Genomic DNA, 26,639 nt, shown 5'->3' on the forward strand with positions numbered 1-26,639 from the left:
ACTTAAAAAATCGCATTCAACGGCCAAACTTAATTAAAATAATTTCATGGAACTTAAATCAAACAATTATATTAAATGTTCTTCTGTGCATGCGTCATTTATTTACGACATTAAGATAACTTAAGATAATTTAACATTCATTTCAAACGTTCTCTATTTGGGACTGAATTCTTTCTCTTTGCGGCCCTAAAATACATTTACCAACATGACGCGGTTCTTCTTTAAAATACTTATGAACCACAGAGCGTACCTCATCGGCAGTTACACTTAAAACGCGAGAACGATATTTGCAATAGTCTTCATGCGAGACTCTTAGTATAAAGTAATCAATGCCAAGTTCACCAGGTGCTGTTGGCCAATCGAGCAACTGCAGCACGCCCAGCTTGGCCTCAAAAAGTGTCTGGTGATCCAGCCTATCACTCATAGCTGCGAGCCATTCGTAAGTTTTGTCAAATATATCCAAGGTCTTTCGAGAGTGCGGATCACGATAGCTGTAGAAATGGAAGAGACCATCATAGCCAATTCTCGCGCCCGTGCCATAAGCTCCATTTTGCTCCCGCACCACAGGCAACAGATACTTGGCCGATACGAGCTTGGCAATCACACGCAATACGGGATGATCTTCATGCAAATATGGCACAGCGAAGAATGATTTTGCGCAGTAGTTAACGGGAACATTCATTACATAATGTTGGAAACTTGGCTCCAACAACCTCAGTTTACTCGTCTCAGTCATATCTTCGAACGTTGGCAGGTTTTGCAGGAAAGTCTGGTAGTGTTCCAGGACGGTTGGCTGAAAATCCTCTGAGCTATTGATGGCAACACGCATGTTGCTCTTGCTAAACACCTTCGAGCCAATATCTTTTAATCTGTCACGTATATCTTCTATACTATTCTGTTCAATATAATTCTTCATAAAATCGATGTGATCAATGCCTAACAAATGGGATTTCAGCTGACCAGCGTCACTGACCAGTGCAGCGGAGCACAGCATGGCATACAAATGCCCGGAAACTGCGATGCCCACAGATAACTTGGAAATGTAGTTTTCAATGAGCATCTTCAGGCGATCTGTGTCGTCCAGCTTGAAATTCAGGAGTAACTCTTCGCACAGCGCAAACATATCCTTTACATTCTTGTCCAGAGCGTAGGTCGTCATCAGCAAACCAATTTTATAAGACATTCCGTGCTCAACGTCTTCGACCACTTTCACCTTAAAGTCAAAGTTGGCAGTTTTTGAGAGAATCATCTTGTCGAATTCCCGAAAGTCATGGTTTCTGGTGCCCATGTTCTTGAACACATTGCAAAACAGCGGCACGAGCATAGCGTCGTCGTGACTCAAAGACGTAATATTGAAAAGGCAATTCAGATAGGTGATATCGTTAGTGGGCACCGCACACAATTGGGTGGGTACGTTATCAATGAGTTCCTCCGTCAACTGAGGATGCCCTATTGGTTCATCAACGTCTTCCAGCGAGAGGCAGGGCAAAACATTTGTATTTTCTTTAGCCTTTTGAGTCGCCTCCAATTGAATCCCATTCCGATATATCTTCCCCAAACTACCTGGGCTAAGTTCACTAAGCTTTTGTGTTATCAGCTTCTTCTCGGCTTCCCTAAAGTTCTCATCATACGATTCATCTGGTGACATGGTCAATGTCAGCTTGTGTGAATTTGTTAGGAAATATTGTTCAACTTTTTGCTGCAAATAGTATTTATTCTCCGATAGTTTGGCACGCAGCAGCCTCAACATTTCCGACACTCTCAGATTGGCAACGACATCACCGCCATGATTCCACAGTGCCATCGAGCTGAACAGCAGAGTATTACCAACGTCAGCGGTCTGATGCTTGAGAGACATTTCCAGCTTATGCAGCACACTTTCCACATGATTGGGATCGAAACCTTTTATGAATGTCTTGTGCAGCGTTTGCTGGAACAGCTCGTAGAATCGGTCGAAGTCTGCAGCGCTTACATCTTGCAGCCCCACAGCAAAGTACGTATCTCGGCTGGTGAAGTAATAGCCCGTATTCCTATTGAAGCCACCGGAGAAGTTCGGCTCCACCAGGCCCTTGTAGAAGGCCGAGTTAGGGCCTCGAATCAATAGCTCCGCTAGCACATTCAGCTCGAAGACCTCCTGCACATTGGTTCTATCGCACATCAGCAACGCGCAGCCGATTTGATTCTGCTTGTCCTTGGGAGCGCCCCGGCTAACCAGTCGACATGGCAAGTGGGCATAGTGTGGGGACGACCAACGCGGATGGAGAGGTACATGGCTATACGCCGGGTCTGTGTAATCATAGTGGTACAGGTATTCCTCATTGAGGAACTCCAGGGTATCCATTATATCGAAGCTGCCATAGCAGAAAATGCGCGCATTGCTCGGATGATAATATTTCTGATGGAACTCAATTAATTTTAAGTACGTTAAATTGGGTATTTCCAGTGGATCTCCACCGGCTGTGTATTTGTAGGCCAGTTCAGGTAACAAGTTGCTCACGAGGCCTTTCCTGAACAGTCTAGAGTTCTCTGAAAATATTCCAATCATTTCATTATAGACGATGCCTTTAATAATGATCTCTGATCGTTTATCATGCACGTTCTTGTGCTCGAATCGCCAGCCCTCCTGAAGGTAGTCTATATACAATAGACTGGGCCTGGAAAAGCGAGAAGCTTAAGCATTTCAGCTGTCATAAGCGAGTCATAGGTCTTACCTAAAAACTGAATCTAAATAGATACGCTGGATATTTCTGTAATCCGTCTCGTTTCTGGTGGAGAATATATAAACCGTTAGGTCAGCTCCAGTCAGCGCATTCATATTGGTCGCCACCGAACGATTCAGCATCTTGAAGAACGGGTCGCGAACCGGATACTTTTCTGAGCCATTCAAGGTCAGGTGCTCCAGGACATGCGCCACGCCCGTCGAGTCGACAGGAGGCGTCCGAAAATTGATTGAGAAAACATTATTAGTATCATTGCGATTGAGGTACCACAGTTCCAAGCCCGTTTCCATATGCCGCAGCGTGTGGGATGTTAGATCGAAGTCTGAGATATACTCGACTCGCTCACACTGGAATCCATGATAGTTCTGGCCTTCCTTATATTTATAGTCTCGATCTGTGACAACTTGTAGACTTTCCCTATGATACAGAGCATCGGCTGTCGGTTCAACAAGCCGCACAATATCCTCGACCGAAAAGGACAAAGCTCTGGTAACAGCCGTTTCATGCAGTGCCCTGCACAGTGATCGCGGCACTCCATGCAAATACTTCACTGATCGATGCATTGCGCTAGTGATAGGTAATCTAAATGTCTCTAGTTACTGGATTCTAATGCACTATATATTTACTTAAGCCGGAAATTAAACATTAATGGAAAATTTGTAATAAGATGTTCGAAAGAGTTCAATAAATTCAAATTCAAAATTTTATAAAACTACAAATTGAGAACTATCTGAATCTGTGGTTCGGAAAGCTTCTAAATAATATTTGATTTTCCGGCCTGTCAGTATTCCCCAGTTCTAATCAATATATGTCATGGAAATCTTAGTTATTTTTCCTCGTGTCAATTTAATATCTCTCTATCAAATCGTTTTCTCCTCTTTTCCTTTAATGGCAATAAAATTTGATAGAAATTGTTGACTATACTTTTCCAAATATCTATATACTAAAGCCCATTATAGCATTTTATAATATAAAATTAATATTTATAAAAGTCCACGTAACTCTTTATCTTTTTTCTTCCATTTACCATATTTTTTATTTTATTTTTGTTTTGCTTTTGCTCAGATTTACTTTGATTTAGAGTATAGATTTAGCTAAGAGAAACGTTAAGCCTTTTGAAGTCAATGAACATTGCATTGGCTACAAATTTGTCTGAGAAATTTAAGAAACTTTTAAATATTGCTATTAAAATAATTGTAAAAGAGCTTAAGCTGTCAAGTAAAATTGGCAAAATACTTGTAATTTTATTAAAAAATTAAATATTTCAAATACGCATAACTTGAGAAAACCAATCGAGTAGCCTTAGATTACAATCGTATATCTCACAGTTGTTCGACTTTGGGTTTACCTTTTCGGCTGAAATAAAGTCATATGCCTCTGGAGCAGCTGCATTCAGAGACGTGGAAGGTCTGTGATCATAAATAAATTTTTGTATTAATTTATAATATCATAGACAATAAACAACAACAACTTACGCCAACAACACATGCAGCAGCTCTTGGAAGACGCTAAAGTCTTTCGAAAATTGAATTGTGTTCGCTTCACAAATGGCTTGCAGCATACACTCGTGGCCATTATAGCCATAACTGTAATTATATATATAATATATTATATATATAATTTATTAACCTACTACTCACCCATTTAACATGTGCTCGATGTATGCGTAAATCTGCCAACGCAATTCGCTTGGCTGCCTTTGCAACAGTCGCAGCTCGTCCCGAAGGTTTATGGGAATATTTTTGTGTTTATATTCGGGTAAGTATGGATTTTGTCTATATACGCTGGCGTTATAGGGCAGAAAGAACTCGGCTTTAAGTACGTGACCCAGTATCAAAGATTCATAGGACAGATCAGCCGGAATGCCTATGCCAACAATAAACTAAAGAAATAAAAAAGCTCAATCAAACGCAATTCATCTCCGGTACAATTCGAATTACGATTTACCTGATGTCTGGTGGGCGCCTGACGTGGAAAGATGAGAAAACGTTTGAATCGTCCGCCCAACTGAGCAGACCATGCCAAGCTCGGCAGAGCCAGCAGCGAGATGTACCACACTAAGCAACGCATATCAAGAGACTAAGTGCAACTGCCGGCAATTGGGCGACTGCAGCCAACTGAGTTGCACCTTCATAATTAACAATCAACTGTTAGAACTCTAATCGCACCTATTTGTAAGAACAATCACCAACTTGTTGAGCTACATTGAACTGAGCCAATTGACACCTGGAGTTGTGAAAGGCTTTCACACAAACTAACCCGAGGCATTGCATAGTGTTAAATTCCCAACTTTTTGCTGTAGGCAGAAGTATTCTAGAATTTAAAGCTAATTTTAGAATTTTAATTTAAAAATAATTTCAATTTAAAGTTATAAATAAAAACTGAATATAAATGGTTGAGCTATATTTTGCAATATTTAAAAAGTTATCTTTTGCGACAAACTAAAGTATTATATATATATATATATATATATATATATATATATATATATATATATATATATATATATATATAAATATATAATTATTTAAGTATATATATATATTATTTTCAATATTAAAATTAATATACTTTTATGATACAATCGTGTCATCGGCCCAATGTTATATCCTATAACTATTTAATAATTTTTAATTTTGATTTTAAAAAATAAAAAGTTTAGCTAAAATATAATTTTAAATTAATAATTTTAAATTAATAAAACACCTGCTAAACTTGAATAACTTTAAATATTTTGAATAAAATCAAATTGAGACCTTTTATAATATAATATTATATATCCTACATTATTATATATATATATATATATATATATATATATATATATATATATATATATATATATATATATATATATATATATATATATATAATCAAGATTATACAGGTTTCGAGTATATTTTATAGAAAACGTATTTTCATTATGTTCAATATAAGTATATTGCTTGTCTTGAGAAACGACCCAGTGAGATATGCAAAAAGGCATGCAGTATTTATTGGTATTACGTTAATTATAATTTCATAGATTATTTCATAAGATTTACATAAAAAATTTGTAAATAAATGTTACGACAAGGATTGAATTTGCTTGATGACCATGTAAATTCATTTAGCTCGGAAGTCTGGGAATACTTAGAATACTTGGGGCGGTCCTTTTAAGCGTAGTTTCGAATACAAAAAATTAAATTATATAGGTACATAAGATTAAAGACTTACTAAGGAATACTTAAATGACAAATTAAATTAGGCATACGTAATTTCGAAAGCTGCATGTAAGTGAAAACATAAAAAATACATTTACAATTATAACGACCGAACGACCCACCAACCGACCAACCGACCGACCGACCGACCGACGCCTTTGTTCTCTCTTAAATTGATAATTGTATTTTACTTGTGCTTGTGGAACTCCTCCATACAGAGCTTGCAGCTCCAAGAACCCTCGGGCGGTGTTACCAAAGGCGGCGACAGACAATACATATGGTAGCCGCGATCACAGTCGTCGCAGAACAGCAGCTGATCGTCATTGTCGGAGGTGCCACAGATCGAGCAATATTTACATTCAATACACTGCCAGCGGTAGCGCTTCACCGATATGATCATGTTGGGCGTAAATTGCAGACATGATGGATGACCAGAACGACCACAGTCGGAGCAAGACACTAGCTCTTCGGGCATATTGGTTTTCTTGTTTTCACGCTGATCGCCCAAACAGAAGTCACAATACGGCGAAGGCTGCGCCACCTCACGCTCCGTTCGTAGCTTGTTCTTTTTGGGGCTGGCCAATGGATTAGCTGGTGGCGCATTTACAGTTGCGTATATAGTTGGATTAGCAGTGGTCGTTGTAGACATGCTAGCCATGCTAGCCATCGTGGCCAAAGGGATTGAATCGTTTGAAGCGCCACCATCATTGAGAGAAGACTTATCGTACGATGAAGGTAGAGTTGTCGTCATCACCAGAGCCGACTGTGAGGTCTCGTCAATAATGGGAATTGGTGATGCTGAGTTAGAGTGGTTTGTGTATAGTCCAGTGGCTGCCGCTGCCGCCGCAGTGCTGGCAGCGTGTGCCACAGCCGCGGCAGCTGCTGCAGCTGCAGCGGAGGTATTTGCATTATTGCCAGCAGCGCCACGTCTCCGTCGATCAGGTGTATCACCTTCAGCTGCATTTCGCCGACGATTACCTGCAATAAGTAAACGTTTAAATTTGCACTTGACAATACAATTAGGCCACACGTGTTTCTTACCGCCACCTTTGCGTCCCCGCTTCGGTGTGCCATCCACATTTGCATTTGTACGGCGGGGTCGTGAGCCTCGCTTGCGTTTTCCTCTACTGCTATACGACTCGTCGAAATCATTGTCAGAGTCAAAGTCGTCTTCATAGTCATCGGCATGATGATAATGCGATGAGTCCATATCCTCATGGAACCAATCTTTTTCCGCATTGGCATGAGAGTCCTTGCTATCATTGTCACCTGACGCGCCCATAGAATTGCCATCTGTAGCCGCAATTGCTGCAACAATGTAAAATACAAATAAATATATGTAAACATGGTTATGTATGTATGTATGCGTGCTTGCAAATACACATACAGGCAAGCATACAATGACAATATATAAATCAGCCCCCAATAAGCATTGTAAATATGCTTGTAGCATTTTCTTATGGGGTGGTTACGCGCTGTGTACACACGTACAACAATACGCACACACACACTTATATTTATATATATGTATGCATGTACAGAATGTGCAGCTTCATAAAGCCTCACACATGTTTAGCTGTTCTAATTGAACAGTGGGCCAATTTGAATGAAATTCAGTTAAAATAATATTAATAGTTTTTTAAACAATATATATTATACGGCTATTATTTTAAATAAACTAACTGAGTTGGTAATTAAATAAATACAAATTTGTACATACATTTGCATAATGTTTTTTTGAATTTTAACATTTTAATGATATATTCACATTTGTAATTAAATGTTAATGCATTTTAATTAAATGCTCAAACATTTATTAACTTTACAGAATATCACATACTTTTGCACTTTTGAATTTTTTTTGCTATTAGTTGGTGGTTTTAAGAGTTGAGCACCACAATGCAGAGGTGGGGGCGCTGGTGGTGGATGAGGATGTGACTGAACACAAAGGCAAAAACAATTGTAAGAGATTTATTGATTTTACTACAACTTCTGTTGGATGCATGTGTGTGTTTGGGTGAATGCCTGCATGCATGTGTGTGTTTGTGATATATGTGTTTCTTGGAAATCCTACCTGCACTCTCAGCTTGGTGATGATCACGTGCACTGACCGTTCCAGGACCCGATGGTGGCACGTGATGATGCTGATGCTGATGCTGGTGCTGATGAGCCAGATGGTGCTCCCGATACTGGTAGGCGCGGTAGCTATGGTGTGGATTAAGTAAATATTGGCGCTTAGGTTTGCGCCATCGTGCCGAAGGATACGTGTAGATTTGGCCATGTCGAAAGCCGGGCATCCGCTGCTTTCGCTTCATAAAGAGAGCGCAATGCGTCTGTGCGACGCCAGTCTGAGGATCGAGGAACGGCATTCGCAGACGCCGCTCGATGCACAACCGCGTGTTGAAGTTCTCGCTGTTCTCGAGTATCTCCTTGTATGCGGTATCATTTAAAAAGTTCTGAATCTTTTCAAAGTTTCCAATGTTTACTACCGCGATTTCGGAAGCCATATTGTTACCGTCGGCGTTAGTGTAAATGCAACGCGACGCACCCGCTGTAAACAATTGCGTATTCAATTACTACTATAATAAACAAACGAAGAACGCGCTTGAACTGTGTGTGGCTATAATTTTCGGCAATCCAAGCTGATTTAAACACCAGAAACACACATTTTTTCTTCGTTTGCTTTCGCAAACAAGTTTTTATGCCACAAAACAAGAGACTCTGCAGGGTTGTCGCATACGTATACAGTTTCTGCCACCGATGTGGCAACGCTGCAAATCAAGTTAATTTTACCAGAAAACTTGGTCACACTGGCCGGGGCGTGTTTTGTGTGTTACTGACTCAATATTTTTTTGTATTAGTTAGCTCTCATTTATTTATTAAAAAATTCCGTTTGTTTGTTTGTTTTGTTTGTTGCGATTTTGAATTAAAGTAAATATAAAAAAGCGCAGGCAATGGGTGCCTCCAATCGCAGCACACGAGTTGCCCTAGGCATATCTACAGTCTCGTTTCTGCTCTTTGTTATTGCCTTTGCTACGCCCTATTGGCTGGTGACCGATGGGCGTCTGCATAATCCACGCTTCACGAATCTGGGTCTATGGGAGGTGTGCTTCAATCACTTCCAGGACATACATCGATTTTACGACACCGAATTCACGGGCTGCATGTGGGTCTTTGAGGAGGAATACTATATAATACACGATTTTCTGCTGCCCGGATTCTATATAGCAGTTCAGCTGTTTGCAACGCTCTGTTTTGTGATGTGCCTGCTTGCCCTGCCCCTAACGTTGTCTTTCCTGCGCACATCTCGCGATGACGACCGCTATATGGTGCTGCTGCTCACAATTGGCACCTGCCAGGTGCTGGCATCTATTTTCGGTTTCATTGCTGTGGTTATCTTTGGAGCCAAGGGCGATTCGCGTGACTGGATGCCTGGCTGGCAAAACAACGACATGGGCTGGTCCTTTGCCCTGGCCGTAGTTGGTGCCGTCATGCTGTTGCCCGCAGGCATACTCTATCTGGTGGAAGCACGCCGCGAACGTTACAAGCGCCTCAACGAAATCAGCAACCGAGAAGTAAGCGAATACGGCGATGACTACTATCAGAGTCAGGCTGCAGCTGCAGCATCTACCGCACCATCCTCGGCGCCCGCGCAGCCTTCGTATTTCATCCAAGAACCCAGTCGTCCGCGCCGCCCACAGCCCGGAGCACGTCTACCCACAGCACCAGCCCAAGGCAGCATCCAAACGGACATCTAAGTGCACAAGACTCGTATATTCACAAATATACGTCTATAAATGAGGTCTACTTCGAATCTCCGAATGAATGTGCGTCTTTCACGAATGCACGTCCATAAATGCGGTCTACTTCGAATCTCCGAACGAATAGTATATAACATATCCGTCCAATTGTAGAAGCAAATCTGTTTAAACAGTTCGCATTGTCATTGTCTTTAGTCTAAGTCCAAATTTGCCTCGAATATATATTTTATATAGACAGAAGGAACTTTGAATCATTCCATATTTTACAGAAAACTTTTATAAATGTTTTATTATAAAATTTTCCTACAGTGCAGTTATTGTATTTATATATTTTAATAATAAAATGCCTTTACACACAAGAAATCGAAAAACCATTATAAAATAACAAATTATTTATGCACAAATTTGTAGCTTGGATAATATCCATTGACTGTTCAATTAGAATTAGTTGAATATATACAAAGATTATTGAGATTTCGATTATCAAATCAATAAACAATATAGATGAATTTGTATACAAGTTTATTTAGCTTAAGCCAAGCTCAATCAAACAATTGTCATTATATACTTGATAATCCGTTCTTGCCTTAATCCACAATACTCCAACTCCGTAGATTTATATTACACAAAAAAAAAGAATTGCATTAATCTAAAACATCTTCGATTGACCGTGAACATTGATCAAATACAAATTGTACCTTTGCCATTAACTATATGTAAATTGTGAAAGAATGAGTTATTTCCCTTACTTTTCACACAGTAAATTTTTGATTGAGCTTTAATAATCTCTTCAGCATAGGTCCTATATTGACTAGAGTAGACAGCGGGCTGTTCTGGTCAGACAACGGCATTTCTCGAGGTCTGCTTGATCCAACGCTGACCGTTTTCCTCGCCATCTCGCTGCTCGAGTACCAGAAACAGTTCCCGCTGCTGTATCTCATCGGAGAGCTGTTCCCGTAAAAACTGCAGCATATCCGCCTCATTACCGAGCAGTTCCGGCTGCCGAAGTTTCGAGTCCAAATTGTAGTAGGAGTTCCCAATGCGTCGCACAGCTATCCAGTGTCGCCTGCGCAATGGTAAAGTTATTATTCCGAATTTATAATCAGATGGAATGTTCAGGATGAAGCCAACAATTGAGTCCAGGTCTATAATGGAAGGGTCCCTAAGGGGTATTACAAATTTAGAATAGATTACAGCTCAATAAAATATTGATATTTACTTCCGCTTATCAAACCAAATGGCTTCACAGTTCCGTTTTTGCAGCGCAGTCATTATAACGTTAATATCATAGTTTCCAAGCCCCAGCACAGAGCGATGTGGATTAATCCATACATTTGGACTCAGGTTGTTGCATATATCATCCAGCTCCTCTTTGGTATAAGATTGATCGCCTTGAAAGAGATTGTTGAGTGCATGTAAGGCACACAGTTGCCTCATTTGCTTTTCGTGGTAAACCGATGACGTTGGCATAGATACTTTTTGTTATGCTTTTAGTAATAATAGTTAATGTTTTTGGTAACAAGATTTTTCTTTATTGACAGTATGTTTACATGAATGCATGTATGGATATATTTGTGTGTGTGTGTGTATTGTTTGGTATGTTGTACACGTTACGACCCAAGAAAAGAAATATAGTAATTTTGTTCACTTGTCGAAACCAAATTAAATTACTTCAAAACTGTTTTTAAGTAAATAGATTTCCATACATAATTAATACATTCATAATTTTTTTATAAAAAGACCAATATTTGTTTAATTTACATGCAGTATTTTTAGTATTTCATCATAGCCTGAGGTATATTATAAATATTTCCACTTGGTCACACTAAACTCACCACAAACTGTCACATGATTTTCACCTGACATTTGCTAGCTTCTGCGAAAAAAGTCTATCGACGCGAATTCCAATTTAAAAGGAACATATTTACATCAACCCGTCGAACAGCGTTTAACGAAGCTAGCAAAATGAAAATTTGTGGTCCGAAATGCTCCCTATGCGGATTGATTATCTCCGTTTGGGGCATTGTGCAGTTGGTAAGTGGGTGTGCTGGTGAATTTGGTTTGTTTTGTGGGGTCATACGGGACAGTCACAAGACCAAAATATTCACATAATAATCTGTTTTGTTTTTGTAGGTGCTCATGGGTCTGTTTTTCTACATACACAGTGTGGCATTAATTGAGGATTTGCCACTCGAGGAGGAGTACAAAACCCTAGAAGAATTCTATACAGCAGCGAATAGTGCATACAATCAGGTTGGTGTTTGTCAATGTCGATTCATGTGTATATGTATGTATGTAACGGTGTAGATAAATATGTACATGCATATTTTTACCATCCCTTGAGAATTGTGAGGACCTCAGAATGCTGATAAAAAAACTGTTGATACTTTTATCAAGCACGAGATGCATATATGTGTATTTGGTATATATACATACATACATATATACATGCGTACATACTTTGTGTTGTTATGACTAAACTAATTTTCTCTTTTTCAGAATGCCTACAACTGCTGGATTGCGGCATGCATTTACGTTTTGACTCTTCTGCTCTCTGCGCAACAGTTCTACATGAATAGCAGAGTAACTGCCAACTAAAATCTGCGCTTCAACTTCAGAATAAATGTTGCTTTGCTTGAGTGCGGAGTAACAATCCATAAAGAAGAAACAACAACAAAATGTAACTTGTGTGCAGTCGGCTTTGCTGCTGATCGCAACTAACCACAATTAGTATTGAAATGTTTTCAAGTTGAAGAAATTTGTTTATTTACTGTATAATATCCCCAAAGTTTTTGTTGCTAAAGTTTAAATTGAATTGAATATGATACTATTTAAGTAAAATGTATGTATAAATATGTACGTAATACAATTGTTTTGTTCATGATAATCACATTCCTTTCTTAGTTCTACTCTTTCTCTGTATCGGTCCAAACTCGTAAAGCAAGTGCAACAATTTTGTATCATCTAGTTCCGCCTTTAGTTAAAACAATCTCAGAGTTAATCTGTATTCAAATTGTACATCAGTTAAATCGATTGTAAAACATGTATTTCCAACCTGATGCCTGTATTGAAAAGTTATCGTTAGCTTTGAGGTATTATTGGGGTGTCTGTCATCTATATATTTGTTCAAATTGTTTAATATCTACGAAATAAATATATATATATTGAACTACATTAACATGTTGCCTATTCGTGACGAAATCTGCGTACAAAGACCGGAAATAAATTTGGATTGAATTGAAGTTGTTCTTTTAAAAAGCAAGCATTATTTAATTATTATTAACTAATTGTCAAAAATAATGGAATATGTAGATATTATAAGATCTGCTTACATATCTTTAGTTTGTCATCCACGATTCCAGTCGAAGATATCTCAAATATCTCAACTATTTTGGTTCTTGGATTATTATTTTTCTAATGAAGCAAAATTGGCCATAGCGATTTTCCGTTTAAAACTGCTTCTAATATTATAGAAAAATATATTCTGAGCATATGAGAATTTAAATTGATTTAATTTTGGTGCCTTTAGTCTTCATATAAGAAAACAGAGTGTGTTAGCTCAGCTGCTTTTAAATATTGCCATTGGATAAGTGTCAATTAAAACAAGGTTTTCATTTAATATTACGTCTATTGCAATAGATGGAAGCTCTGCATTGAGCAGAAGAACTTACGCAGCTGCGGAGAGCTTAAGCTTGGTTCAGTTTATTATTTCTGAAGATGGCCAATGTAAGTGAAACTCTTTTACATCAGTTTTAAAAAGGGAATACAAGTGTTAATACGTTTTTAGTTATTATAGTTATGTTAAGGCTTATATTTGTAGGTCATTCTGTTTATTGTCTTCTCAGCCTTCTTAACAGCCTGGACTGCTGCACTGGATTCTCGAGCCCATAAGCGACTAGCTGGATTGTTTTATGTGGCCCAATGTATTCCACTGATTGGTGACTTATCATCTCCTTATATCTAAGGTCTATGGTAAGCAAGATTCGTGCCAGTTCACATCAATGAACAGAAATAATATTTATTTATATAATAATATTTATTTATATATAATATTTATTTATGCATATATTAAACATACTTAGGCGTACTTTAATAAACATATTTATATATATATATATATAGATAGACGAATGTTGTATTTTAAAATATGAATAAGTTTCAAGAAGTATTCGACAAGTTGTCCTTAACAAACATTGTAACAGTCCTCAAAATACTATAGAGCGCACGCACATCAATACATAAAAGCGATGAAAATGGACTAGAAACTAGCAAATTACATACATACATAAGCCATAGGTTCTTAATATTAATATATATATATATATATAAATATAAATATTTGCATGTTTATTTAGATTTAAATTAACAACAAGAAATACTTTATACTAACACACATAGTGCATGTATTTAATATATTTTACTTATTTTTTGTTTATCCACAATTTACACGTTTGCCAAAGATACGAAATGGAGGGTTATTCAGATTCAGAATGGAGATTTTTGAAGGTTTAGTTTGATCAGATTCCGAAAGTGCGTGTGTCTATATATAGAGTGTGTCTATATATAGAGTGGGACTTCAAGTAGAAAAAGCTCAAATACTGTTATCTATTTTAAAAGGCGATAGATTTAGTTTTGAAAACTCGACGTCAAGCAGCTCGACTTCATTTGATTTTTGATTTGAAGATGGAGATAAGTTCCTGATTTTAGCTATTTATTTTTGTATTATTCGCTCCTGATTACAGCTCGATGATCTTGACGATTTTCGATTGATCGATTCCAAATATGCGCCCGGGGTCCAACCTTCTGCATTGGTATCTGTTCAGAAATTAAATTTCGAATGTTATTAACATATAAATATCGCTATATATAGGAATACATATATATATATATAAATATATATATATATATATATATAGATATCTAGTAAAATCATGCAGTTCGTAAAGCATGCGCCATTTAGGGAAAAATTTACCTAAGACGCGCACGTACCACCAGCCGGCACAGCCCACTTTTAATAGCTCGATAGCTTCGCCTTCTCGCATCGAAACTTCCGAGTGACCCATAGCCGTATAATCAGCCAGGGCAATGAATTTACTGCCCTGCATCGAAATTTATACAATTGATTATTCGGTTAGCATAAGCATTCAGTTTATATATATATATAAAGTTGTAAATAGTTAGGGCAGGCAATTGTTTTTGTTAATATACTCAAGCTTAAAGCGGTTGTTAAACTTCTTAGTATTTAACTATTTGCAATTAACCTTCAAAGAGCAAATTAAATTCTTAAAATTTGTTAAATATATTTTTCAACTAAAAAATAATTAAAATATTTTTAAATATATATATATATATAATGTTAAATGAAATAATAATCATATAACAAAATATCAAGTTTAACAACAAAACTAAATGCATAAACTCATAAACTATATTTAGCCTACTCTAACGAGAAAGGTCTAAAACATGGACAAGTGAACGTCTCTCATATCTAGAACTTGTATATTTTTTATATAATTGATTATCTGTATGCAAGGCCTTTGGATCTATGAGATAGAGCTAGAGCTACTTTCGTAGTTCAAACGAGTTTTCCACGAGTATATCTTTTCCTTTCAACAAGTTTTAAAATATATATCTGAAGAAGTATATAATTTAAGCATTTCACAGGGCATTTCTCTTCCTAGTTTTTCATTCATTACTATTTAAGTTGATCTTACTCTTAGCTCTCTAATTGCTTGACCGCCCAGCTAAAAGGCTCTGAATACTAACTAGCCTAAAAATTATTGTATATATATATATATTAATAAAATAAAATATATTAAATAACAGCTAATATCAAAAACATCTATAACCAACGACTAGGCCTACACACTTAATGAGCTGCAGTCGAGAAGTAATGAGAACTTGGCATGCGTGTCTGACTCTTATGAATATGTTGTTTAGAGATGGCCACAACGATTCGAGCCAGTTTAGTTACGGAATGTGTTTATGGATTAGTCACAGAGCTGCAGGTGTTACATCTTATAGATAACTGGCTGACGCATACGAGTACAAGCATCATTCGAACATAAGGCAAGGGCGTGCATCATACTACTAAGGGGGGTCATACCTAGCAGCTACGGCTACAGTACGTATACTTGATGTGTTGTGGGCAGCCCACCTCAGTGGTCAACGGAAACATAAAATTTGGAGTTGGATTTGGTGTTCCGCGCAAAGGACGTGGAGGACGAGGCTCCATCGCTATTATAGGACGCCCACTGCGTCAGCAGATCCAGAAAGCCCTGCGTTCGCCGATTGAGTTATATATATAAATGCATATATGTACATGAAACATATATATATATATAGATATATAGATATATGGTACAGTTTGTGTGTGTGTTTTTTTTTTATATTTTTAATTGAATATTATTTTGGCGTTTGTCATGTAAGTAAAAAGATAAACCCAAAAATATTCGATAAGACTATAAAAATGATTAAATTGTTTGATTTGTTAAGGCTACGCAAATGATTAATTAAATTAAAATTATTAAATTAAAGTAAAATATATAAGAATTTTAATCGGCGCACCGAAATGTACAGAGTTCTTAATAATTCCAATGTATATATAATTTATAATTATATTTAAAAGTCTTCTAAATATTTCTTTTATTTAATTTAATATTTTAATTTAATTAAATTAATTAAATATGTTTGGGATTGCCTACTTTTAATGACGACTTTTGGTTAGTTATTACATATCAAGGAGACAGACAGACTTGGACTTGAAAGGACAGCCAAGGAAAGTAGAATTGCCCTCGTCATGGAGCATCAGCTCGAAAGTTGTTAAGACTTATAACTAATAAACTTAATTAACCATAAGAAGCGTCCGCTGAACACCTGATTTCTATAGCGCAAAAGTTTTAATTACCGGTGTGCTGTTGTCCTCGTTCACGGAGATCTCGTCCTCGCTGTTTGAATAGTCCGAGCTCCAGCCACAGCCCTCGGGATGATCCCTGTCGGCAATGCCGCCGCTCGAGTTGGCGCAGGCAGCGGCCGCCGGGCCATTCTCTTCGCTGCTGCAGTTGGAGTTGCGATTGGAGGACTCTGAGGATGCATCGCAGCTGATATTTCGACTCGGCGTGCCCAGTATAATGTTGGGCGTGTCCCAGGAAGTCGTTTGCTTGAGCCCGCGATGATTTAGGCCATACTGTTTGATTTTCTCGCCCTTCAGTTCCTCGAGCTGGTTGAGCAGCACCCGCTTGATCTCAGCCACCCACTTATTCTTGACTTCCAACGAAGGCGCCTGCATGGTGTGCACCTCTTGGCGGCCCTGCAGCCAGACCTCGAAGCGCTTGGTGTCGCCGCGAACTGACTCCGTCAGACCAATTTGTGACATCTGCAGCGAAAGCGATCGGTTAATGGCTGTAAAGGGAAGGAAGGAAGGAAGGCATATGGTGCTCACCTTAACGTGGTGCTTGAACTGGTAGGTACTCTTGTTGTGACCCGCTTTGGAGGTTTGCTTGCAGAAGAGCAACGATTTCTGGTACAGAAAGATGTGTCGCTGCTGTGGCTTGATGCGCAGGCGTATATCCTTCTTCGACTCGGTCCACACCTGAAACGAGTCCTGCAGCAGCAGCTCGCCCTGCTGTGCCAGATCGGTCTAAGGACAAGAGCAGAGATATAGATGACTGTCAGCCATATGGATTATGAGTGCTTACTGGGAATCCTGTTATAGCCACTTGGTGCATGGAATCATTGACGCATTTCAACACAATCAGCATGCAGTCGAGCGCCTTCTGCAGCTCCTTGGTGCAGCTGCCGCTGTCGCTGAAGCGCAACAGATCCTTCAGCAGCAACTGATATTTGGTGATGCGTTGCACGGGCTTCAGAAGATAAGCAGCCAGCGGCAGCTTGTGACCCAATCTCTTTTGACACTCCTGCAGAAACAGGTGGGTGTCGACAAGCGTTTCACGCAGACGATCAGAGCGTGGTATATTCTGGCAATAGAACGAGTACAGCCTGTAGAAGGTATCACGCTGAAAGTACAGAGAGATATAAGTCAGGGAATTCCTAATTCGACATCATTCGATCTCACTTACCCTTTGCACAAAACACAGCGCGACAAGTTCCGTGGTCGAAATGCAGTTCTCCAGGTCCTTGAGAAAGACCTCGTTGTGAAATGTGTAGAGCTCATGCAGATTGCCAAAAAGTATTTCCTCCTTGCCTTGCAGACTGGCCGGAACCAGGTGCATCAGCTCGTCAGATTGCATTTGGTCAAAGTAGCCCTGAAAAGAGAGAACCAAAGCAGTTCGCTATAGTATTTCGAAATGGCCTCTAGAGCTCTCTCAAGTTGGAGTTACATTATCACAGAAGGCGTTTATCTTGCTGCTTATGAATTGGCCAAATTTCTGTTCCACGTACTGCTCGACATTGGCATAGCCCTGGGCCACGACAAAATCCAGCAGCAGCTGCTTGTACTTGGACGCCTTGAACTTGGTGTTCCGCAGTTCGGGCAGCTCCTTGGCATCGCTAAAGCTCTCCTCGAAAAACCGTCGACAGAAGTTGAGTATTTCATGATATGAACTACTCCAATCTGTTGTTGACTTGGTCAAGGCCGTTTCTAGGCCCGATTCAGTTCGCGTTGGCTGCCGATTGTCGCTAGGCTTGATCTTGTTTTGCCAGCTGGAACGGCAGGAGCTGCACAGTTGAGCATCCAGTGCGGGCACCTGCTTAGGACCCTTCAGTGACTTGGGTGTCGAGAGCACCTTGGCATTGTTAAGCGAGCCCAGGGAGCTTTGAGCCCGCGCCAACGAGGACGAAACGGACATTAGGCTCTTGGGCTCGCTGTCCTCTAGATATGCCAGAATATCCATGTAGTTCTTGCGCTGCAAATAGTCCTTGAACTCGGTATCGTTCTCTATTTCCGAGTAGCTGTTCGACTCCAGATAGTCCTTGACCAATCGATACTCCAGCGACTCGTCACAGCTGGACAGCTCGATGAGCTCCTTGAAGATGGTGCGTCGCTGATCCTTCAAGCGTTGCAGACTATTATAGGCTGTGATCGGACAGGTGGCCGACTCCTGCAGCAATTTATCGCCGTAAACCAGCTCTCGATCGCTATCGCAGATCTCACGTTCCTCGCACTCTTGCAGGCTATTGATAATCTTGATCGTCGACTTGCCATTAAGTATATTGTGTGTGGCAAAGTTGCACAAGTTCGTGCCGAATATGTAGTTGCTGCCTAGATCCGGGCTAAAGGACTCGAAGCGTGGCCGAAAGTCCGCAGGACGATAGCTCAGACCGCCGCAGGACGCCTGCGAGTCAAAGAGCGAGCCTTGAAACGACAGCGGCGACTCGCGTGGCTCAACGGCCTCAGCCAACGGCAAGTTGAAGCGTTTGATGAGCGAATCTCCGAGCCTAAGATTAAATCGTCCGACTATATTGCATGCCGTATTCTGCACCCGTCGCAGCCGGAATGAGCTTTGCGCAACCGGCGTCTTCGGTTTTGAGGCTTTTCTCAGATCGTAGCCCCCGTAGCGCATGTCTGCGGCTGATTCTGGTCGTATGCAAGTCGAGCTGCCGTGGACTCGTACCGTCGCGCGCAAGAGCCAATCGCTAAATGATTGCCAGCAGCTTGGCTGGGGGCTGTAGGCCAGAAGCCCGAGAATCAGTAACAAATTATGTATGGAATCTTCTTAGTTCGATGGCGCTGCCACACATATAGCCTAATGGTTTTAATGCACTAATTACAAGCCGGGGCATTCAAGCGCTGCTGAGCACCAGCCAAGAACCCATTCAGCTCTGTAGAGACTCGAATTGGTCCCAGTTCGCTGGCCACTGGGCAGTTTCCAAGACTCAGATTTCATGCAGCATGATTTTTGAGCAGGCTTAAACCGTTGGCTCACTCTCTCTCTTTCCCTCTATCTCTATCAATATCTCCCTCTCTCTATATGTCTCTCTTTACCTAAGTCTCTCTTTACTTATGTCTGTCTCTCTATCCACCTCTCTGTTTCTATGTATTACATTTCATATTTACCTTTAGAATCGAACTCATTTCATTCACATAGATACGCTCCGTCTCCAACAGCTCGGACAGCACATGACCCTGTTTAAGCTTTCTCGCCTCAGCATCCTGAAAATGATAAGCGAAGCAGAAAAAAATCTTAGTTGAATCCATCCATAATCGACGGCTGATTTGGCTTAAATACCTGATTATTACTATCAATCAACATAATATGAACTGTATTTAGAAATCGTAACTTTAATATATAATATTTAGTGCTTAAGTTCTGAATCCATTGAAAGTGAGCAGAATTAAAAGTTGAACAACATAGACACCTATTGTTTTCAATTTGCGATAAAAACTTTTGCGTTACGAAATCTTATGAATAGATAAACGGTTTCCACCAATTTATCCACTGTTGCTTGAAGTTTTATTGAAGTTGCAAAATTTAGCTACTGCTTATAAAATTTTTGTAATAATGTGTGATCATGTTTGAGAGTTTTAAAATTCGCATGATTTGATTAAAGAACATAAACACACTTGGATTCTATTTTTATAATTTATAGAAGGCGATGTTTGCTCTAACAAAAAGCATTTTCGACATTTTATACAATGTGATTCTTATTTTTGAAATTAAATAAAAATATTTAAATTAGCAATTTAATAATAGCTTAAAAATGAGTCGTTTTAAGCAGAATATAAACAAACTATAAAGCTTTTTATTAAGCTCTTTTAGCATTATTATTATTTCAATTATTAGTAATTTTAAATAGTTTGAAATTGTTTAAAAATAAAATAAAATAAAATAAACATTTTATAGCCAATATAAATATTTTTAAAAATATTAAATATTTTAATTCAAATTGTTTTTTTTTTTTAACTTCCAAAAAGTTTTTTCAAAAGTAAAGATTATTATTTTCTTTCTTTCTTTTCTATAATTTGCCATTTTTTATGCACTAAAAAAATAAAATTTATTTATTATTTAATTTTTTTAAAATAAATATAACAAATGTAAGCAATATTTTTGAAAGTTTTTTTTATGTATTTTATATATTTTTAATTTAATTTGCAAAAATAAAAGAAATATTTTGAATCTTTTAATAAAAATTATAATTTAATGAAATTAATATGCCAAAAATAAATACAAATTGAATAAATACAATGTGATTAAATTAAATTATATTTTTAAATTTATTTAATATATATTACTCATATCTAATTAAATTATTGACTTACCTGTTGATTCTGCAGGTGTTCGCCGTTGTCTGGACTCGAGCCGCTGTCGCCATTTAACGAAACGCCCGAGTCAATGACACCATCCATGGATCTGGGTCGTAACTCATGTATACCAGTCTGCAAATAAACGAATTATATATATATATAATATAGTTATCTAAAGGTAATGCCGATTGAGGTGACTGTGGAAATATGACACGATTCATGGGCAGCTCATGAACTTAGCCCCAAACACGCCAAGCACTAGGCGCTAAGCGCTACTAAAGGCAACAGAACTGAAAATAAAAACATAGAAAAAGACACGAAGTTAAAACAGAGACCTGCTAATAGAAGACACAACGGTTGGCATAGATCTTGCGGCCGGCAGCGATTTTTGGACAAATCTTCAGGTTTCGACAGCTAACCGAGCGCTGAGACTTTTCTAACTAGACGACGTTTATTTAAATGTGGAAAACGGTTCTTTTTTGTGTCTGTCTCTGCGTCTGTTTTGGCCAACTTGGTTGGCTTTCTGCTACCACTTTCGCTGCGCTGGGCCGATGTCGTTCGGCTGCTCGACTGCTCGGCTGTGCGCTGGGTCAACTCGCTTGACTTTCCATGGGCGCTGCACGCTTTTTTGGTTTCATGTACCGAAAAGACGGGCCAACTTGGCTTGAGCAACTCTAGTCTAATTACCCAGTTAGTGCTGGACGTTGGTGGTTCTAAGCTGTGGGAGGGTTTTAATTACTTCAGCTACTTTAACCTCATAGTCGCCTTAGCCAGCGTCTATTAGATAATTGCTGCCTAGCCTTGGCGCTTTCTAACTTTGCCCAATTGGCCAAGTTAGCTGCTCACAGTCTGTTTCTGCTTTTAATTGCAGACTCGAGCTGCTCGGCTCGGCTCGGCTCGGCTGTCAGAATTAACTCAGTTAACTCAGTTCTTACTGGCGCATTCATTGTTCATAACAAGGTCTAATGATCTTCACTTTTCGGCTGGCTACGTTTCTGCTTGTCTTCTTTCATTTTCATTTCAATTTGATTTACTTTCTAAGCATTGCTAAGAAATTAGAAGCTGAGCTCAGAGCAATGCAGGAAATATCTTAAATCAAATTAGGTTGATAGATCGATTTTTGTTAGCGCTGAAATGAGTTTGAGAGAAAAGTTTTATGCTTCTGCTGTATTACGTATACAAGAATATATATTTCAAATATCAAGTCTATAGCTTTGGTAGTTTACGAGATATGAGCAATGAAAGAGTCTCTGATGGACTCATAGAAATCGATTCGCTTGCCATGCTGTTCAAGCTGATCAGGCATATATATATATATACTTATTGGCAGCTGTCGCGCCTTCCTTTATGTGTCTGCATTGCCAATGGGCTCAGGCTATACAAACTTGATATATATTTGAGCTAATATAGACCAAGCAATGATGATGAGCTCTAATAAATAGTGTAGGCTCATCAAAAGTGAGAGCCAGCATAATTAATTAACGAGGTGTTCATAGAAAACTGACAACTGTAGAAAAAACCAAGCTCTCTTCGACAAGTCAACGCGCATGCGTGACGCCTGGCGCGCCACTTGAGCGACGCTGCGATGCCATGGACAAGGCAAATACAAAAGTGACAAAACATCAAACATTTATTTTGGGTGAAGAAGTGAAGGTCGCAAAGTTGGGGCATTAAACTGGCGCAGCTCGCAGCTGACTCGGAATTGGAGCGCTGACTGGGTCCAAATCGAGGCCAATAAGCGCGCAGAGTCACAGTGAAATTGGGTTGCTTGAGTCTGGTACCGTTAGATCATAAAGATTGGAATTCGTGGATTGATGAACCAGTCGAATGTGATGTGTCTTAGCCATGGCTAGAGCTAAGTGTCAAAGCCATTTAAAGATTCTTGAATTCTCTCAGCAAATCCATATAAGTTTCTGAATGGCCAAGACGTTCGATACAATAGGGAAAGTGAAAGGTATTAACGGTAAATGCACGGGCACGCACCAACGCGAGAGTGAGAGTCAGAGTCAGGCAAGAGAGTGCGATACCAGGTGGCAGTGCAGGTACGTTCAAGGGGGAGGCAAGAGCTGGCGTAAATTGTCGCTTAAAGTTGAAGTGGACGGCGGACAGACAGAGAGACAGAGAGACGAGTCTTTGCTTGACAATTATTTAAGTTTAACTAGTTAAACAGTTATGCCACACACACACACACATAATAATATACCAATAGACTAATGTTAATGAAGACCATATATATATATATATATATATATATATATATGTATATATAGCTAGGTATGTAAAAATGTCTAGTGTCTTCGTAATTTGTTATGAAACCGCAAAATGAAAACCACAACGAACCAAATCAAATGCTGAAGTGTTTGCCGTTGTTGCTGCTGTTGTTGGTTCGCTAAATATTTTTGTTTTTTGCTTTTGTATTTATTAATGAATCGTTGCTTCCTGCCACACGCCAGCAAATATTACACGCCACCTTCACCTTTGATGAGACTCGTTCGGTTAGGTAATGCCTCACATACCTTTTGCACACATGCCTATTCACACCTATACTTGTGCAGCTAACATATATATATACACACACATATACATATATATATATACTCATATATTCATGTATCTAGTTTAATTTCAGTTCGTGTCATTGGAGCATGCCTTGCCCTGCCAGCAGCGTGTGAGTCCCATAATAATTTCCGTATTTTCAGCTCGACTGGCACATTGAAGAGATATGAATCTTAACTCTAAGTAAAATTTTAGAAATTTCTATCTATAAATATTGGAGCTGAACTAGTGCAGCAGATTGATATGTTCTCTTTAGCTTTTTAGCCAGCAAAAATATTCAAATTTTCAGTTTCAATCAAACAATTCAAACTCTATTGATTCACTTTCTCTTCTCCATAAAACTTTTGTTTTATATAACAAAATCTATGAGATTGCAATACAAATGAATGGAGCATAATATTAAAATATTATTTGATATATTTGATATTTAAATGTGACTAAGTTTTTAATGCAAATTGAAGCGAATGTGAAATAGATAGATATATGCGAATGAGGTGTAGATAAATGTAGATATAAATATATTTTTATATATAATACATATATATATAATATATATATATATATATATATATATATAGCTTAGTCAAATTGAAATTGTTTCAACTGTTAACAAATGCCTTGACTGAGAAGTTTTATGTTGAGCATAGAAAAGCTTCAGCAAAGTTTAAATTATAATTGACTTAAAAACTTAATTTAAGAAAATATGAATAAATTATAAATAAATAAAAATATATATGTAATGGTTAGTTGAATATTTAATATTTATAATAATAAATATTTAAGCTTCTTCTTCTAAAATAAGTTATCCAAATTTAAATGCGCTTAATTTGAATACAAATATTTAGTTAATTAATATATATATAATATATAATTATAATATATATATATATATAAATATATATTATATTATATATATATATATATATATATATATATATATATATATATTATATTATATATATATATATATATATATATATCATATATATATATCATATTAAAAGTGAAGATGGAAAATAGCTTGCAAATCTTCATATATTGCTTATGCAAATTCTAAAAATTATAGAATTCCGAATGAAGTTTTTTATATCTAATTTATAAAAAACTTAGACATTTGCAAGCCAGATTATATATCTTAAGATATAAATCAATGATATATAGTATGCATATCTATAAGTCATTCTTTATGACATATATATTATTCCATTATTCTACTAAGCCTTGCTGAGACACTGAGCGAAAAGCATAGCTCGTTAAAGCTTGCTCAAGATTGTAAAGAAATTTGATTTTATTGCATTATGAAATAGGCATTTTTGAATAATTTTGATTTCAATCTTAATATATATTAAACTGTAAAGCAATAATAATATAATAAAGTAGTCAATCGAGCTCTAATGCCTGTCGCAGGCATTGAAAATATCCAACCACTCGAGGCACAGCAGCTCGATTAGCTTAAAAATCAAATTAAATTTTACAGTTTTCCAACTGTAACAACTTCAGGATATAGTCTTGCTATCGGGAGGGATTATACACACTTTGTCCGCTTTGTGGCTTAGCGAGTTTCAACAGCAACAAATCAAGTTTGCATTCAAATCCTCAATTTGATTAAGATTATATTTTAATTTTATTTTTTATTTTTATTTTTATTTATTTATTTTTTTTGGCTCTGGAAAAACAAATTTTGTGACATTTCCGCTGATAAAGCAAACATGGAAAAGAGCTGCAACAGCAGTGACCGACTAGGAGATACCCTGACTCTCTGCTTCAAGTTCTATTTGCTGAGCTAAGTTTAGACTAAGGCAACTCTTTGGGCAATCCTTACACCAGTTTAGTGAGTTCAACTTCTTTATAATTTAATATATTTAAATAATTTCTTAAACAAGCCCGAAACGAGGTCAACATGCTGCAGATTAGTTTGCCTAATTAAATGCTAATTAATTGCTTCAATACGCCCCAAAGGATCGCCTCTTGCAGTGGGAATATTTCGCAAACAGCTGCTAAACGCTCAGTTAGCAGCCAAGTGGGAGTTGGCAAATGTTTGCCAATGGCCAAGAGAAGCACAAGTTCTAAGCCAACTCGAGAGGCAAACAGTTGGCTGCAGCTGTCAAGTCGTGCAATGGGCCACAGCCACTCAGCTGGGCTAATAAAGGCGTTGGCCTAGGAAACAGTCGATGCACATCTGCATGGAGAGTGGGCGCTGTGGAGAGCGGAAACGGAGCTACAACTGTTTGTGGCTTCCGCCTAATTAGAGGTGTATAATTAGTGGGCCTGGAGTGGCGCGGGAATTCCTACCTTTCGCAGCAGCTTATTGTTACGTGCGAGCAGCTCGCCGCGTCGGCCCGGAATGTGATCCAGTTTGACGTTGAAGTCGCCGGCGTAGTAGGAGCAATCGTCATCGTCGCAGCTGGATATGCTGCAGCAGCAGTTGGCGCCAACGCCAACGCCAACGTCAGCTTCGACATCGTAGCAGGCATTGTTCCAGAAGACGCCGCCGATGGCATTGCAGCAGTCGCTGGACAAGCAGCTCGGCTGCTGACCGGAGCACGAGCAGCAATCCTGCTCGGACTCGCACAACGAGCTGGTGTCACGACTTGAGCCGCCACAGCCGGAGGACGATGTGGAGGTGCATGACGACGCTGCCAAGGCACAAGCTGCAGAGCCCATCCGCGGGAGCCGCTCGCCCTGGCCATCGCCGTCCCCGTCGCCGTTGCTGCAGACGAAGATCTTGACGCTGTTGTTGTTGCTGTGCCTGGCAATGGGCCGCGCGGGCGCTGCTGGCGGCAGCATCAGCGAGTCGGTGTCCATGTAGTCATCACAGGGATCCACGATGGACTCCTGCACCCAGCTGTCATCGATGCTAATGGTGGTCGTCGACGTCTTCGGCTGCTTGAGGCTGTTCAGCTTGCGCTCCTTCTCGATGTTGCACTGCTTCACCTGCCCAGCGGCAGCCGTGAGCAGCTCGTTGGGGGTCGCCTTGGTCACGTTTTTCTTGGCAAAGTTCTGCACATCGTTGGGATCGGCATGTGCCCTGGGCTGTGCCACGCCCGCTGCTCGCTCGTATTGCTTGTGCTTCTCGGGCAACTGGATGTCCGGCACTTGGACACAGCTGACGCACTTGTCGCTGCGCTGCAGATTCGTTTGCTTCGCGTGCTGCTCCTTGGCGTCGTTGGACGACGAGACGCCAGAGTCTGAGCAG

General features: G+C 38.9%; 7 protein-coding genes across 12 annotated transcripts in view; 2 read left to right on the top strand and 5 right to left on the bottom strand.

Moving 5' to 3' along the window:
* Window positions 1–82: 82 nt before the first annotated feature.
* Window positions 83–3,534, bottom strand: LOC111600121 (presequence protease, mitochondrial-like). Its single transcript, XM_023316086.2, has 2 exons — window positions 2,712–3,534; window positions 83–2,654 (listed from the first exon to the last, which is right to left on the bottom strand). Exons 1-2 carry the CDS (start codon window positions 3,281–3,283, stop codon window positions 143–145), a joined length of 3,084 nt encoding a protein of 1,027 aa, XP_023171854.1. The 5' UTR covers window positions 3,284–3,534; the 3' UTR covers window positions 83–142.
* A 450-nt stretch (window positions 3,535–3,984) lies between these two features.
* On the bottom strand, window positions 3,985–4,980 carry LOC111600124. Its single transcript, XM_023316089.2, has 4 exons — window positions 4,668–4,980; window positions 4,361–4,602; window positions 4,196–4,306; window positions 3,985–4,129 (listed from the first exon to the last, which is right to left on the bottom strand). The coding sequence occupies exons 1-4, from the start codon at window positions 4,788–4,790 to the stop codon at window positions 3,985–3,987; spliced, it is 621 nt and encodes a 206-aa protein (XP_023171857.1). The 5' UTR covers window positions 4,791–4,980.
* Window positions 4,981–5,668: 688 nt separating this feature from the next.
* Window positions 5,669–8,687, bottom strand: LOC111600122 (zinc finger protein ubi-d4). Its single transcript, XM_023316087.2, has 3 exons — window positions 7,998–8,687; window positions 6,965–7,231; window positions 5,669–6,901 (listed from the first exon to the last, which is right to left on the bottom strand). The coding sequence occupies exons 1-3, from the start codon at window positions 8,428–8,430 to the stop codon at window positions 6,111–6,113; spliced, it is 1,491 nt and encodes a 496-aa protein (XP_023171855.1). The 5' UTR covers window positions 8,431–8,687; the 3' UTR covers window positions 5,669–6,110.
* A 93-nt stretch (window positions 8,688–8,780) lies between these two features.
* On the top strand, window positions 8,781–9,956 carry LOC111600123. Its single transcript, XM_023316088.2, has one exon. The coding sequence runs from the start codon at window positions 8,878–8,880 to the stop codon at window positions 9,679–9,681; it is 804 nt and encodes a 267-aa protein (XP_023171856.1). The 5' UTR covers window positions 8,781–8,877; the 3' UTR covers window positions 9,682–9,956.
* A 232-nt stretch (window positions 9,957–10,188) lies between these two features.
* LOC111600030 (josephin-like protein) lies at window positions 10,189–11,405 on the bottom strand. Its single transcript, XM_023315946.2, has 2 exons — window positions 10,904–11,405; window positions 10,189–10,846 (listed from the first exon to the last, which is right to left on the bottom strand). Exons 1-2 carry the CDS (start codon window positions 11,152–11,154, stop codon window positions 10,522–10,524), a joined length of 576 nt encoding a protein of 191 aa, XP_023171714.1. The 5' UTR covers window positions 11,155–11,405; the 3' UTR covers window positions 10,189–10,521.
* A 116-nt stretch (window positions 11,406–11,521) lies between these two features.
* On the top strand, window positions 11,522–12,482 carry LOC111600031 (ribonuclease kappa). Its single transcript, XM_023315947.2, has 3 exons — window positions 11,522–11,718; window positions 11,818–11,937; window positions 12,184–12,482. The coding sequence occupies exons 1-3, from the start codon at window positions 11,650–11,652 to the stop codon at window positions 12,280–12,282; spliced, it is 288 nt and encodes a 95-aa protein (XP_023171715.1). The 5' UTR covers window positions 11,522–11,649; the 3' UTR covers window positions 12,283–12,482.
* A 1,625-nt stretch (window positions 12,483–14,107) lies between these two features.
* Window positions 14,108–26,639, bottom strand: part of LOC111599992 (guanine nucleotide exchange factor DBS) — a 45,572-nt gene continuing 33,040 nt past the window's right edge. For 2 of the 6 annotated variants that reach the window (XM_023315890.2, XM_023315891.2), the window contains exons 11-18: window positions 20,903–21,019; window positions 19,700–19,795; window positions 17,763–17,948; window positions 17,382–17,699; window positions 17,126–17,323; window positions 16,592–17,059; window positions 14,657–14,783; window positions 14,110–14,499 (exon numbers count right to left, since the gene is read on the bottom strand). In XM_023315890.2, the coding sequence (XP_023171658.2) occupies window positions 14,396–14,499; window positions 14,657–14,783; window positions 16,592–17,059; window positions 17,126–17,323; window positions 17,382–17,699; window positions 17,763–17,948; window positions 19,700–19,795; window positions 20,903–21,019 (1,614 nt within the window). In that variant the 3' untranslated portion in view covers window positions 14,110–14,395. Of the gene's footprint in view, window positions 14,500–14,656; window positions 14,784–16,591; window positions 17,060–17,125; window positions 17,324–17,381; window positions 17,700–17,762; window positions 17,949–19,699; window positions 19,796–20,902; window positions 21,020–26,639 lie in introns of all 6 variants that reach the window. The other 4 variants (XM_023315887.2, XM_023315889.2, XM_023315892.2 and 1 more) reach the window with 4 other exon arrangements.

This window comes from Drosophila hydei, unplaced genomic scaffold (genome assembly GCF_003285905.1).
Source record: "Drosophila hydei strain 15085-1641.00,03,60 unplaced genomic scaffold, DhydRS2 tig00008130-arrow-arrow-pilon, whole genome shotgun sequence".
In the NCBI taxonomy this organism is placed as follows: Eukaryota; Metazoa; Arthropoda; class Insecta; order Diptera; family Drosophilidae; genus Drosophila; species Drosophila hydei.

Bases quoted from the DNA above. Each gene is read 5' to 3' on its own strand.
- LOC111600031 (XM_023315947.2), top strand. From the start codon at position 11,650: ATGAAAATTTGTGGTCCGAAATGCTCCCTATGCGGATTGATTATCTCC. The intron at 11,719-11,817 runs GTAAGTGGGTGT...TTGTTTTTGTAG, and splicing joins TTTGGGGCATTGTGCAGTTG to GTGCTCATGGGTCTGTTTTT. The intron at 11,938-12,183 runs GTTGGTGTTTGT...TCTCTTTTTCAG, and splicing joins CGAATAGTGCATACAATCAG to AATGCCTACAACTGCTGGAT.
- LOC111600124 (XM_023316089.2), bottom strand. From the start codon at position 4,790: ATGCGTTGCTTAGTGTGGTACATCTCGCTGCTGGCTCTGCCGAGCTTG. The intron at 4,603-4,667 runs GTAAATCGTAAT...TTATTTCTTTAG, and splicing joins AGGCGCCCACCAGACATCAG to TTTATTGTTGGCATAGGCAT. The intron at 4,307-4,360 runs GTGAGTAGTAGG...ATATAATTACAG, and splicing joins ATCGAGCACATGTTAAATGG to TTATGGCTATAATGGCCACG.
- LOC111600123 (XM_023316088.2), top strand. From the start codon at position 8,878: ATGGGTGCCTCCAATCGCAGCACACGAGTTGCCCTAGGCATATCTACA.
- LOC111600030 (XM_023315946.2), bottom strand. From the start codon at position 11,154: ATGCCAACGTCATCGGTTTACCACGAAAAGCAAATGAGGCAACTGTGT. The intron at 10,847-10,903 runs GTAAATATCAAT...AATACCCCTTAG, and splicing joins ATTTGGTTTGATAAGCGGAA to GGACCCTTCCATTATAGACC.
- LOC111600121 (XM_023316086.2), bottom strand. From the start codon at position 3,283: ATGCATCGATCAGTGAAGTATTTGCATGGAGTGCCGCGATCACTGTGC. The intron at 2,655-2,711 runs GTAAGACCTATG...TCGCTTTTCCAG, and splicing joins TATTTAGATTCAGTTTTTAG to GCCCAGTCTATTGTATATAG.
- LOC111600122 (XM_023316087.2), bottom strand. From the start codon at position 8,430: ATGGCTTCCGAAATCGCGGTAGTAAACATTGGAAACTTTGAAAAGATT. The intron at 7,232-7,997 runs GTAGGATTTCCA...ACATTGTTGCAG, and splicing joins TCACCAAGCTGAGAGTGCAG to CAATTGCGGCTACAGATGGC. The intron at 6,902-6,964 runs GTAAGAAACACG...TACTTATTGCAG, and splicing joins GCGGGGACGCAAAGGTGGCG to GTAATCGTCGGCGAAATGCA.